This window comes from Lepidochelys kempii, chromosome 1, assembly GCF_965140265.1.
Source record: "Lepidochelys kempii isolate rLepKem1 chromosome 1, rLepKem1.hap2, whole genome shotgun sequence".
NCBI lineage: Eukaryota > Metazoa > Chordata > Testudines > Cheloniidae > Lepidochelys > Lepidochelys kempii.
This window is the reverse complement of record NC_133256.1, coordinates 186,454,451-186,468,455: the sequence shown is the minus strand read 5'-3', so window position 1 is coordinate 186,468,455 and position 14,005 is coordinate 186,454,451. Positions and strand designations below refer to the sequence as shown.

Below are 14,005 nucleotides of genomic sequence, written 5' to 3'. Positions count from 1 at the left end.
CCAGAGGACCGCCCTCCCCGCCCCAAAAAAGCAAATACAGTACAGTACTGTGTTAAACATAAACTACTACAAAACAAAGGGAAAGCAGCATTTTTCTTCAGCGTAGTAAAGTTTCAAAGCTGTATTAAGTCAATGTTCAGTTGTAAACTTTTGAAAGAACAACCATAACGTTTTGTTCAGAGTTATGAACAACCTCCATTCCTGAGGTATTCATAACTTTGAGGTTCTACTGTAGTGGATATTGTCTCCATTCTGTATTACAAAATCCGTATTATGTCCCTTGTAATGGGACAGATTGTACTATCCGGGTAACATCTGTTATTGACTGCTGGGTGTGTCCGCGTGTGTGCGTGTGCATTGCAATATATGGGGGGAGGTGTATAAGTGTGAAACAAATGCAATGTATCCTTTTAAATAACTAGCTTCTGGTTAGTATTTAGGTGTGAAAATACCTAAGGGGAAATAACACCTAGGATTTAAGGATGAAAGGGGTACTTAACATACTTTTTTTTTTTTTTTTTTGACTCTTGCATTAAGTATATTCACCTAGTGTGTAATGTTTCAATTCCATTTGGGAAATTGGTATCTTTCTTAATAACGTTTTGATACCTGCTTAAAAGAATTGCTTCCATATTGAATCACTTCTGGGATATTACTCTTGTCATTTGTCTGTAGCTTTGACAGGCAGTCTTCTAACTGCAAATGCTGAGGATGTGGCATCTGTGCAAATGTCCTTATGCTGTAGAGACTGAGATTGTGGTAATCAGGGCTCAAAAAAAAATTCTTGAAACCTAGAGAGAGGCTGAGGCAACTGCCAGTCTGGACCTTGTATTGCCACCCCCACAAGGCTTCACCCTCTGCAATTTAAACAAACAGTTGTATACTCTTTAGCCTGAGCTGTATTTAATTGTAACACAATCAACCAACTTTTACACAGATGGATTATTGTGGTAGAGCACAAAAAATGCAAGGCTCTTTCAAGACAGAAGATGCAGTCCATGCCTTGAAAAGCGTACAATCTATTTAATGAACTTTACACCTTTTAACTTCTTTAGAATTTAACTTGCTTTCCCTGCTATTCCGTGAGCCCTCAAAGCGTATCTGCTGAATATATTATTTGCTTAATAATATATGCACCTCCTAGTATATGACCAGCCCTCAAACAAATGTATCAAATATTGAATATTCCCCAAATACTGTTTAACAGGCCTACTTACTACACCACACTTTTGCTGCAGCTGCTATTCTTTATTTTTAAATTATTTTACCACTTGTATTGTAGTGGCCCCTTAAGGGCGCAAGCAGGTTGGGCCCCATTGTGCCAGGTGCTGTACAAATATAATGGATTCCAATCTCTGCCCCAAAGACCTCGTCTAAAAAGATAATGGGAATAACAGGTCTACTCCCTTCCTGGCTCCATTCCACTTTTTCTCTTCTATAATAGATTGTGTGTATCTTTTCCTGCATTTTCTTCAGTGGTTCCTATTTTTCCTTCTATTCCTCCCGCATTCCTCACCCTACCATTACCTCTTTCACTTTCCCAGCAATGTGTTCTTTGCCTCCTCCCTTGTCCCTACCATCCCCATTTTTTCCTCCAAAAATCTCTGTGCATATTCTCCTCTACTTCTCTTTTCTAATTTACCTCTCAATCTCTCCTGCCCACTCACCCTTGCCCTCTCACATGTGAATCTTGGAAATGTAACCAGACATCTAATATCCAGTGGAATAAAGATACAGGCCACAGACAATACCAAAAACAGGATAGTGGGAAGGAGGCCCTTGTCCAGGAACAGCATGTGAGAAACCATCCTTTCTTTTTTCTCTCTTCTTACCTTCCCTATCCCCCAGCGTCCTGAGTGCTGCGGTGACATGATACATATCCACTCTTCTACCCCACCTCCAGCTTTCTGGATACTGCAAGGCGAGTGTCTTTGGTAGGTTTAGCTTCTGATTTTGTAGGTCTTCCTGCACCGGTGTCATCCCTAATCTTTCCAAGAAGCAGAGTGAATTTTACTTGATGTTTGTCTGTTTGCCTGATGCCCACAGGATTTTAAAAAGCAAAGGTGAAAACTGAAAAAACAGGTTACTTCTGACACTGCAGCAGTTTGTGCAAACTCTGAGCACTGGTAGCTGAGATGCTGGAGCAATCTGTCTGCAGACTAAAGCTGGAAGCTGAAAATTCCAGCTCGAGAAGACATACCCATGCTAGCTCTGAGATAGCATGCTAAAAACAGAAATGTAGCTACAGTGGCGCAGGCTGCATGCCCTGAATGTGTACCTGTGGTCTCTTACAGGACCTTACTCGGGGCAGCTGGTCCCTCCCCGCACTGCTCATGCTTCACTTCCATTTTTAGTGTTCTAGTGCTAGTGTGGACGTATGCTTCATTCATATTTGGAGGTTCATATTTTCATTCATATTTTTTTCACAACTAATGAGGGCTTTTAATGGAAGCTTACATACTGCAGAAATTGATGGCACTTACTCATGAAAGCTTCCTACTCCCTATAGTTGAGTAGGTTCTTAAGCCCAGTTGGTGATGGTGAAATCAAACTTGCAGGGAGTATTAAGGTCAATCTTACTATATAACCTTCTCCTGAAATGCTATATAACTAAACCAAGTCAAAATGTATTTCATTCTAGATAACGGAATAGATTTTTATTTTGTTTTACTTGGCTTTGACCAGGTTAGCAAGGAAAGTGTGGGTGTTTTTTGTTTGTTTTTTTGTAAATCTCTTGCATGATCTATTTGATTCTGGAGATGGCAGCAGCTATATATCTCTGTATAATATGCGGTTTTACTGGAAACTAATTTTTGCTTTGAATGGAAGGCTAATTTTTGTGTTTGGCTGTGGTAAATTTGGGTAAACAGTAAAACACTGATTATATTTTCCTTTTAGCCTACTTCTTTAAAATACAGTACCTTTGCTCTTCCCCACACCACATTGTTGAGTACAGTAAAGACATCAGAGGACTGCTGTGCAATTCTGTTTTGCATACATTTTTTCTCTACTTATTAAAAGATCATGTTTTGAAAATTAGTTTGCTGCCTGGTGTGATGTATGACTTACACACCATGTTGGTTTTGATTTACATTGTCTATGTTTGAAAGTTGCACTGTTTTAACTAAAGATGTGATTTTTAAATCAGATCAGTTAAAGTGATGCAAATCCCTGTGTGGACACTCTCTCATATTTCAGTTTAAACCAGACTTTTCATTTTAGATTGTTAATTGGCAGTAAGTTTAAGCTAAACCAAATAAATTATGGCGCTGAGGTTTGCACTAATTTAACTAAATCATTGTAAAAACAGATTGCAGTTAAAGTAATGCAACTTTCTCTTGTAGCCAAGGCCTTACTCAGGAAGTAGCTGTACTACTTCCTCCTGTATTGTAGTACTCTTCCTTTATTATACAAGTTTAAAATAATTTCTCCCACTCACCTGAGTACTAGCTTCCTCCCTAAATATTGACCAATGGAACTGACTCTCACTAAATGTCATTAGATTGTAAAAGTGCTCCTGATTGCAGGTGTTCTATCAAAATGGTTTTGTAGAGTGTAGTGAGTGGAGTAATTAAAAGGCACTTGGGAGCTAGAAACAGGCGACATTAAAGGGGAAAAGACAAATGGAAAAGGACAGTGAAGAGAGAGAAGTGACTGGGAAAACAAGGGGACTTGGGGGAAGGGATGGTGGGAACATGCCTGTTTGGTTTTCCTGATCTAGAGTATAGATGTCTGAGTGCATTTGAGGTAGGTCCACTCATAATATTAACTTAAATTCCAACCTAGACATGAAAGAAATCCTAGAACAAGTCAAGAGTTTAATGATTGCCAGCCATGCATTATTGAGCTTCCTTTCCCATGAGAAACACTCAGCATGAATTTCAATTAATTCTAATCTACTGCTGAAGATTAATTTTTGGGTTATCTATCATTAAATGGAAAGATATGATGATAAGCAGTAGCAAGAGAATTACTAGAGTGCATAATCCTCAACAGTATTATTGCTGTTTTTATTTTCACAACTAGATACCCCCCAGAATGGTCATTGGTATGTCTACCCATGTATTAAAGGTCCTATTTTATTAACCACTACTTTCTGGAAGTGATGTTTTGCAAAATACTAGAAAATCAAAGCATACTGTCCTATAGTCTGAGGTTGATTTTGCACTCAGTGGGAGGCTTCAGTTTTGGAAAAGACTCAAGTTTCCAGGCCTCGAGCCAAAGAAAGTAGAATTCATGAGCTTAGTCAGTGCATATGTGAGGGACAACAGACATAGGCCACATTATTCCTCCAGTACCCCAGCTGGCTGATTCACAGAGGCAATTATATCTACAGGGGTTTTGGTCCTCTTGTCCAGATAGAAGTGAGTGGGAAAGGGGAAGGCAAGAGGGAAAAATGATATGGAGCAAGGTTATTGGTTTCTATTAAAACAAGGTTTTATAGTTGAGAAAATCAAACAAGAGCTACAGCATGGAGGGTAAATGAAGATGGTGAGTTGGTAAGAGTCTCAAGTTAAGGTACCATTTGATTTTTCCATGTGTTTGAAATTGTTGATGATTTCATTGCAATTAAGAGCAATCGTCAGACTAGACTTTCTGCACTGTCAAATGCAGAGTTGAGGGAGGAAAAGATAGTGATATTTTAAGTTTTTAAGGAAGTTTTTAAGGTCAGGCTTAACAAAGCCCTGGCTGGGATGATTTAGTTGGTGATTGGTCCTGCTTTGAGCAGGGGGTTGGACTAGATGACCTCCTGAGGTCCCTTCCAACCCTGGTATTCTATGGTTCTATGATATGGGTAAAATACTATTGCTAATAACACTACATTTAACTGCAGAAGGAGAGGTGTAAAGTAGATTAATGGTTGCTACGCTTAACAAAAATCTCGTATTATAAAAAAGATGGATGTTTTATGTGGTATAATATCCACTGGTTTGGGACTGACACAAAGGTGAGAAACTCAGGTTTGTTTTTTGCCTTTGCATTCCTCCTCAATTACCAGGGTAACTGGTAAAAGCCAGTTACCCTGCAAACCTACTGTATTCCTGGATCAACAGAATAGGAGCAAAACAATCTGAAAAAGTAGCTTTTCTTCTATTCTGTGTGTGTTCTTATCAAAATCTTGTCTCCTAAGTTACTCTAAAAGGAAATGGGGTGGGAAAACTCATAAAATAGGGCCCCGAATAGTAAACACATACAGTATTACTGCATAAAACCCTCATCTCCCATCACATGGAATTATTTCACTGACTTTCCAATGTATATGACATTTTACAGACACATTATGGTTCAGTCTTAAATTCCACACGCTTAAGGCCGGTCTGCACTTACAGAGCTGCAACAGTGCAGCTGCACCGCTGTAGTACTTCAGAGAAGGTGGTGCTACTGTGCTGAGGGGAGAGCTTTCCTCATCGGTGTAGCTAATCTGCCTCCTCGAGGCGGCAGCTATGTCGGTGGGAAAGCTTCTCCCAGTGATACAGCATTGTCTACACCAGGGGTTAGGTCGCTATAACTGCATCACTTGGGGGGTCGATTTTTCACACCTCTGAGCAACATAGTTCTACTGATGTAAATTTATAATGCAGACTCAGCCTAAAGGCCTGATCTTTCAAAACACTCCTGGGTGTGGTTCCTACTACCCCAGCTGAATTCTCAACACATCTCTTGATAGTAATCATTGTGCTCTGTAGTGTTTCAGAAGGTAAGACTCCTAAAATCTACCATTCATTTGGTCTTTGTCCTTTCCTGAAAGATGTTGTTTTGCAGAGTATTTTTCCACATTCAGGAGTTATGCATTTTGATTTGTTAGGTATTAAGTGTGTGTGTGTATATATATAGTTAGATTGAACAATATTATTTTTGAATAAAACTAATGACCTAGAGGTTTATTGTTGTCTGCTTGACCTACACCTAGCTTCTAGTAAGTTTTTGTAATGTTCGGTAACAATAAGTGGATGTAGTGTATAATCAAATGTTCAACAATAGTACTTGCAAAACTGCACAATTTATTTTTTGATTTAGTGAGCAGCCTTATTACACGGATTGCTGAAATACATTAACTAGATGAAAGGTAAAGTTTCATGCAGATTAAATACATTTTGAAAATACTAATAGTTTCAGTTATGAAAGTCTGAAGAGTTGGTAAAATACACTTTGTCATCTTGGTTATTTGGTTTGCCCATTGACACTGGATGATGTTGGTGTTTGTAGTTTTTCTTAATACCCATTTGGATTGAATATATTGCTTTTCCTTAATGTATTTGAATTTAATATTTCATAGCTGGATTCATGATAACAATTCCATTGTTAATAAATAGGAAGATGATAATTTGTATTACATCACAACTTGTGTGTTGCAAAACGAACCTGGATTTTATTGGAAATACCTCACATTTTATAGGCTGATGATTATATAGAATGCTCATCACATAATAGCACAGATAAAAATTCAAGAATTCACTGCATATTTTGGCCCATACCGTATGAACACACATACATCTGAGTCACTTTATCCAGATGAGTAGCCCTATTGAGTTCAGTGGGACTGCTCACGTGCCTAAATGTTTGTACAACTGGGGACTCGGTACCATATAAACAATGTGGAAATGAGAGTTTATGCTGCTCAAGTCCACACAGAATGGAACTCTGATTTTTAAAATGAAAAATGTGTACCTTTTTAATTGTATTGTTCGGGATGTATTCAGAGTGATTGTGTACACTCATTGATCCTCATTTAAAGAAATAAAATCCTTTATTTTTCTGCCCAATTTTATTAGTGAATGAACAAAAATACCCTGCTTCTCACTTGGATTATTTGCATAAAAATCCCTTAACTATAGTAAAACCCTCCCAATGCGGGTGGATTAAATGTGAACTCCAAGGGCATGTCTATACTACAGCTAAGAGCATGCCTCCCAGCCTGGGTAGACACACATGTTAGCTGTGCTTGAGCTAACATGCTAAAAATAGCAGCATGGATGTCCTGGCACAGGCTATCTGCCTTGACTACAATTCCACCCAACCTCCTGAGTCTGAGCTCAGGTGGCTACACGAGCCACCACCTGCCACAATGTCCACACTGTTATCTTTAGTGCATTAGCTTGAGCAGAGCTAACATGTCTGTCTACCAGAGCTGTGAGGTATGCTTTTGCTGCAGTGTAGTCATACCTCTATGCTATGCTAAGACTGCCTGGGTTTTTTTGTCTGTATTTTTACAGACTAATTAGTCTTACATTAGAAATCAAAATCTTCACTTCCCTATTTTTGCTGGAGGGCTCTCCAGTGCACTGGAGAGCTACAGCGGGAGAGGGACATCACACTCACTTGCAACTGTGAGCTGCAACTTTCCGAGCCTTCAGCTAAGAAGAAGGAAGACACCAAGTCAGACTGTTCTAAAAATTTTAGGGGGGAGGCTTGTTTTTTGTTTAGGTAGAGTTAACACAAAAGAGCTTTTTAAACACTCTGACTCAACATCCCCTCTCCCCTCAGTTGAAGGCTGGACAGTTGCAGGTCAGGTTCAGCTGTATGTGATCTTACTTACCCATCCTAGTTCTCCAGAGTCCTCCAGTAAAAACAGGAAAGTCAAGATTTGCAATTCTCATTATTTTCTTATGTAAAAAATAGAATTGTTTGGAAGGTTTGAGTGATAAGGGAAAGCTTTGAGGTCACCCTTATTACATCATGAAAGAGTAGTAAAAGATAAGTTACATTTTTTTCTTTGAAGTGAAATATAAGACTAGTTAGTGTCTGAATCCACCAAAAATGTTTCCCAAGTTTCAGCGCCCATTAGTTAGATATTTCCTCCAGCGCTCAAACAGACTTTCCTCATTGTTGTTTTTCTCCATTCATTGCCATTCCCTCAGTCCCTACTCCCACTCCCTCCCTGTCCTGTAACTTTGGTCCGGAAAGCATCAAATTACTTTATTTTCCCCACAAACATTTCTTGCCTCTTACAGTTCTGTTGTTCTGTCTTGTACCCTCTTGTTCAGGGATGAGTTACCAGGTCCAAATTCAAAAGCAAACAAATTTCTCTAGCCATTTTCAGTTTTAGTGACCCTAGATTTTACTGTTAACGTTAGTAGGGTAAAACATTTTCGGACGGGTGTGACTTAATTTGAAGATGTACCCTTAATAGGTCTGTTTGATGGTGTTACTTTCTAATAAAACTTTTGTGTTTGTAGGGGTACCCATACACAGTATTTCTATTATCCTAGTATAAAGAGAACTCTTGGTGTATTTATAGCAGCATTAGAAGTTGGTTTATTCTGCAATTTAAAAAAAGTAGTATTGGATCATTTGTTCTCCAAATCAGCAAGCTAACTATAGATCAATGATAGTGAAGACTATTTCAATATTCTACTGCACTAAAATGTTTTTTGTTACAGGCACAGCGAATGTAAGCCAGATGCACCAGCAGTTACTTATGCAACCTATCGGGGTTCTGTACGGATTAAGCAGCTACTAAAGAAACAAGCAGAGGAGGCACTAAGAAGAGAAGAAAATACTGAAGGCAAACATATTTTCACTGTGACTGGAAATGGAGAAATCCAAACTGCTGTCCTTCCAAACTCACCATCTAATGTAAGAGTAGAAATTACAGGACCCCCGTCAAAAGAGAATCAAAAGGATCATGCTAAAGATGGCAAGGAAAATGTTAAAGCAAACCTCTCTGCAGTTAAAACTGAACTGAAAAAAACTGATGATGCTAAGGATATCTTAGATAGCAGTGAACATGGAACAATTGAAAACACCTCTGCCTCATCCACTGAAACAAACTCCAACAGCAATCACATTGGAGAACTAGATTTGTTTGTTTCCTTAAATCATGCACCAGTTTCTGATACACCAGAAGTTAATAGAACTCATTTTCTAGGCTCAGTATTGTCAGCCAGAGACAACAGTAGTTCCAATTACCAGCTTATGGATTCTGTTAAAACAAATTCTGGAAATAACAGATTGGCTGAAAGGGGGGCGAGAACGTTAGAAGAAACAGAAGCTCAGTTTCAATCAGACAATAATGCCACTTTTAGCTTTGATAAAGAAATAAATTCTTGTGTTCAAGTATCTCATGAAGACTCTAAGGAGACAGTGCAAAATGATTGCGAGTATTCATCCAAAACAAAGAGAGAGGCAGTTGATAAAGAACTACCATTGATAGAGGGTGAATATGCCTGTAATAGTCATATTGGTGGTCAGTTGGAACTAAAGTTGGATGCCCAGATGTCCCCCTCTAGTAGCAGTGCATTTCCACATCAGGCAGATAAGCATACAGAAAATGAAAATAAAGATAGTGGCCCAAGGATAGATGATTCACAAAAATATGTGGCGGCTGAAGAAAGGGAGCAAGAAACACAAACCTTTCTAGCTAGTGTTCATTTTCCTTTAAATCAAGAAAGATCTACTGAAAAGTTATCGGAGGCTGTGAAGGACATACAATTTTGTGGAGTCAATAAGTTGATGGTAATAGACAGTCTAACCACTTCAGTGCCATCTGCCAAAACTGTTCAAGATACTGGCATGGACACAGTAAACAGTCCAGGTATTAAAGAGTTCAATGAGTCAGGGAAACCAACACATATCCAAAATGATCCCTCAGTAACTCTTGAGGGTGAATCTAAGGATATCAACACAGAGAACACTTCCATACCTTCCCTTGAATCTGAGGATGTTGAAACCACTAAGGTTTCATCTGCGTCTGCAGAAATAAATGTTGCTGGCACATCTCCATCAGCCCTTGAATGTGGAAGTGTGAAGACCCACATGCCGCCTGCTATCTTAGAATCTGAAGATGCCTGCCTTAGCAAAGCTATAACACCTGTCAGTATTGTCAAGATTTCTCCTCCAGTCCTTGAAGCTGAAGATGGTAGCTTGGATAATATTTCTCCTCCTATCCACAGATCTGAAGATGAAACCATGACCAAAAAAGCAACCAACTTACAAGATGTTAAAAAACCCAACATTTCTCCCCCTGACCATGTCTATGAAAATAGCAAGCCTCTTAAATCTGAAGGGATGACTCTCCCCAACAACGTAGTTCCTTCCAGGGTGCCCAACCTTACTACTCCTTCCCTTAAAACTGGTGAAGTCTTTGTAGCCAGTGTCCGAATTGCCAAATTATCAGTTACATCTGACAAGGTCAGTGAATCCAAATGTGCTTTTCTTGAAGGTGATACACCTAAGATAGTGGCTTCTTTCTTGGAAAATGGAGATGTCGGTGCACCTACAGTTATTTCTGCTGCGTTTGAAAATGCAGATGTCAGTGTAACTCAGATTTCACCTTGCTCTGAAGACATCAATGCTAAGTGTACATCTTTCACCCTAAAATCTGATGTCATTTTAGCTGAAAGTGACTGTCCTCCTCCTAACTCAGAGGATGTTTGCATTCCCAAGCTTGCTTCTCCTACTCTGAGGTCTAAAGAAATCTCCAAGCTTTTTCCTTCTGCCCTTGAAACAGCAGATGTCTTGGACAGTATTAATCTCCCTATTGTTAAGTATGAAGTTGTTAAAAAGGGCAAAATTTCCTCCAAACTCAGAGTTGGTGATGAGACTGATTATGTACCTCCAGATATACCTCCTGCCCAAAAGCTTGAAGATGCCTGGTTAACCAAATCCATAACATCAACTACCCGTCCTTTGGAACTTGTGGAAGTGAGTTCTAGTGTAGACTATAGTAAGGATGTGCACAAAACTCCTTCAGAGCAAGTAAACCCTTGCAACCATATTCCTGCAATGACAAAAAACCGAGCTAAAATGAATGATCACACTGCTTCGTTTACAAAATCAAGCAATGTCTGTTCTCAGAAAACATGGGACGATAAGGAAACAGGAAAGCAAGTGCACATTGAATCCCAAGACACTGTTCTGTTTAAAAAAGCCGAAGAAATCGTTGATGCGGTTTTACACTTGGCCATAGAAGAAATAAGATCAAAACAAGCAGCTGGTGTCTATCAGCCTTGTGGCAGCAAGGACAGTTTAATAAAGCTGGATATCCTAAAAGAACAGAAAACTAGAAAAATACAGTTGGAAGCAAAAGTAAAACATTTTAATGAGAGCTATGCAGGAAGCTCCTCTGAAGTTAAAGAAAAGGAAACAGTTGCTACAAATACTCAGGCTGAAAAGATACCATTTAACATCACTCATAAAACTGACCTACATAGTTCAACAGCACTAAAAGCAAGAGAAATAATTAATGAAGTTATTAACTCAGCCAAACAAAAACTGATGTTTAATCAGCTTGAAAACAGCGAGAGTAGGAGCCCTTCTGAAACTTTTGTGCTTAAACATAAGACTGGATTCTCAAAGACTCTAAACACAGATGTTCAATTAGTTGCCAAAACTCAAGAAATAGTCAAAGAGCCCTTGGGTTTAAACCAAATAGGGAAGGAATTAACCCAAAATGTTGCTAGGGACTGTGAAAAAGCAGGCTGTTCCGTTCCTTTACTTCTAACTAGGGTGGAAGGCAGCACAGATCTGACCATAGGGGGAGAAACGGTTCCCAGTAATGGACTTTCACATCAAAGACATGGACTTCTACATTCTGATGATTTAGCAAGTCTGGAATCTGACCTTGCAATAATGGCAAAAGGTGAATGCTCTAAAACTGTCTATGATAGTACAGTTGTGACAGAAATCAGTGATAAAACTAGCATTTGGACAGCTAGCAATAAATCTGAGGAGACTTTACATGTATTAAATAGAGATACTGTTATGATTGAAGAGAGGATGCCACCATTACAGTTAAAGGATTTGTGCAGTAATACAAATATGCCAGAACATATATCAATGCCAGCCTTGACTTTTAATTCATCACCTTTCCTTCATGACGAATATACCTGCATACCTAGCAAATCCAAAGATGAAAGTAGTCTTTCAGGTTTAGACAAAAGTTGTGCAGGTAGATGTCCGCCAGAACTTTGTGGCAAGGAGGAGGTTTTTGTGTTTGTACAGGAAAAAGCAAACCCGAAAGATTCACAAGCCAACAGTGAAGAAGGCAGTGGAAAAACAGAAGCAAATGAGATACCGCAGGATAAAAACAGATTAAACACACAGTTCATTGTGTCTGAATCTTCTGTAACTGTTAAGGACATTGAAGGGAAAATTTGTTTTGGCTCAGATTTTGCCAATAAAGATGAGACACTGAAATCAACACTGATGATGGATCAAGATTTACAAAGAGATAATGCACTTGGAAAAAAGAGTCTGAACAATAATAATGATACTGAAGAACTGACAAATCTCTCAGCCTTTTCTCCACAAGGTGAACAGTGGGAAAGCAATTCTTTATTTACTGTATTGTATGAAGGCTCTCCTCAAGAGGAGAACCAGTTCATTTCAACTGACCAAAAGCAAGCTCACTCAGTCTCTCCTCCTGACCTGTCTCTGGATAATATTGAACATCTTTGGATGTGTGAAACAGCAAAGAGCAAATATGAGCCTGTCAGTACTTATGAAAAGGACAACAAATTAAATGAAACATTAGATAACTGCAGCTCAGAGTCATTTATGACAGTGGAGGCTAAGCGGTTTAAAATTTACCCGTTTGCTTTGTCTCCTATATATGAAGATGACAGTCCACAAGAAGACCAGCTGTCTACTGATGTCTCACCAGGAGGCCATTCTATTGGAAAATCCAAAGACAATGCCAACCACTCCTCATCCGTCTTGTCACTTCTCCAGTCAGTTTCTGAGCGTTTGAAATTTAATAACCAGTTCAGTGAGGAGGATGAGGAAGACTCTTATGAAGAAAACATGGTGGATGTTCAGAAAGAAGACTCTATTACCAGCCAGTGGGCAGGCAGCTCAAACATGGTGCTTCTAGAAAATGACCAAGAAAGGGCTCCACTTTCCAAACAGTCACTTATATATTCAAAAGAACCGCTTAGCCCTAAAAAGCAATCAGAGCCATTTCCAGAAGAAACTTGTCTTTTTCCTAATCTGACACATTCTACTCAGTTTCAACAGAAAGCTGATGCTGCCACCAAACCTCTCTCTAGGAGTGTGTATTACCAGTATTTTCAGACAGCCAGCAATTATTCATGTGAGAAGGGAGTCAGACTTGGAAGTGTCCTTCAGGATGGATTATTGCCAAGGGATCATAAGCCTCAAGACAACAATTGGCCAGAATCAGGAGCTTTTCCAGTGGTAAGTTGTCATGTTATATAAGTAATAACTAAAATGATGATGAACCCAGTTGCAATTACCATCTTTTAAAAAACATCTTAACTGTCTTATCTAAATTCATTCAATTGTAGGGTACGAGGTAAGCCTATGATTGCAGACAATTACATTTTCTCATTGAAGCATTTTATAAATAAAATGCAGCCAGTTACTGGGGCCAGATCATAAACAGTAGAGGAGATCCTGCAGCTTCTAACAGTAAAACAGCAAGTAAATAGAAAATACACTCAATAATAGCAACATGCAGGCTTGTCCTTTGAATGGCATTTTAAATGTGAAGATGACTGGGACAAGGCACACAGAGAGTTCAAGGAGGGGAACAGAATTGTCTTGAAAAACTGCTCTTTTACATTTACTCTACTTTTGATTTTATTGTTCCTTTACTCCCTGAGAATATGGTTCAGTGTTTGGTGTATCCTTCAGTTCTTCTGTAGCCTCCAACTCGGCTATGTCTACACTTACCGTGGCATGTGGAATACAGGCATTGCACACCCCCACCCCCAGCATGGGTATAAATAGCAGTGTAGATGGGAAGCACTGCTTATGTGAGTAGAGTACAGACACACCAGAATATTAGGGTGTATGCTCTACATGGCTCCCTACACACGCAAGCAGTGCCTCCCATGTCTACACTGCTGTTTTTGGAAATGTAGTGTCCAGTGGCCTCCTCCCTGATGGAGCCTTTCCCCACCTCAGCAAAAGGCTCCTACAGCAGGGAAATGCTCTGGCAATTGGGGAGGGAACTGGAAAAGGCTGCAGCATCTTCCCACTGCCAGAGCCTTTCACTGCTGTGCGTAGCTACACACCACAGTGTACACACAACCTGCTTTTC

General features: G+C 39.4%; 1 protein-coding gene across 7 annotated transcripts in view; it reads left to right on the top strand.

Moving 5' to 3' along the window:
* CRYBG3 (crystallin beta-gamma domain containing 3) overlaps positions 1-14,005 on the top strand; it is a 145,436-nt gene that overhangs the window by 65,765 nt on the left and 65,666 nt on the right. For all 7 annotated transcript variants that reach the window (XR_012154202.1, XR_012154203.1, XR_012154199.1 and 4 more), the window contains exon 4: positions 8,382-13,137. Coding sequence is in view for 3 of the 7 variants with exons in the window: in XM_073305192.1 (XP_073161293.1) it covers positions 8,382-13,137 (4,756 nt within the window). In the remaining 4 variants the exon portion in view is untranslated. The remainder of the gene's footprint in view (positions 1-8,381; positions 13,138-14,005) is intronic.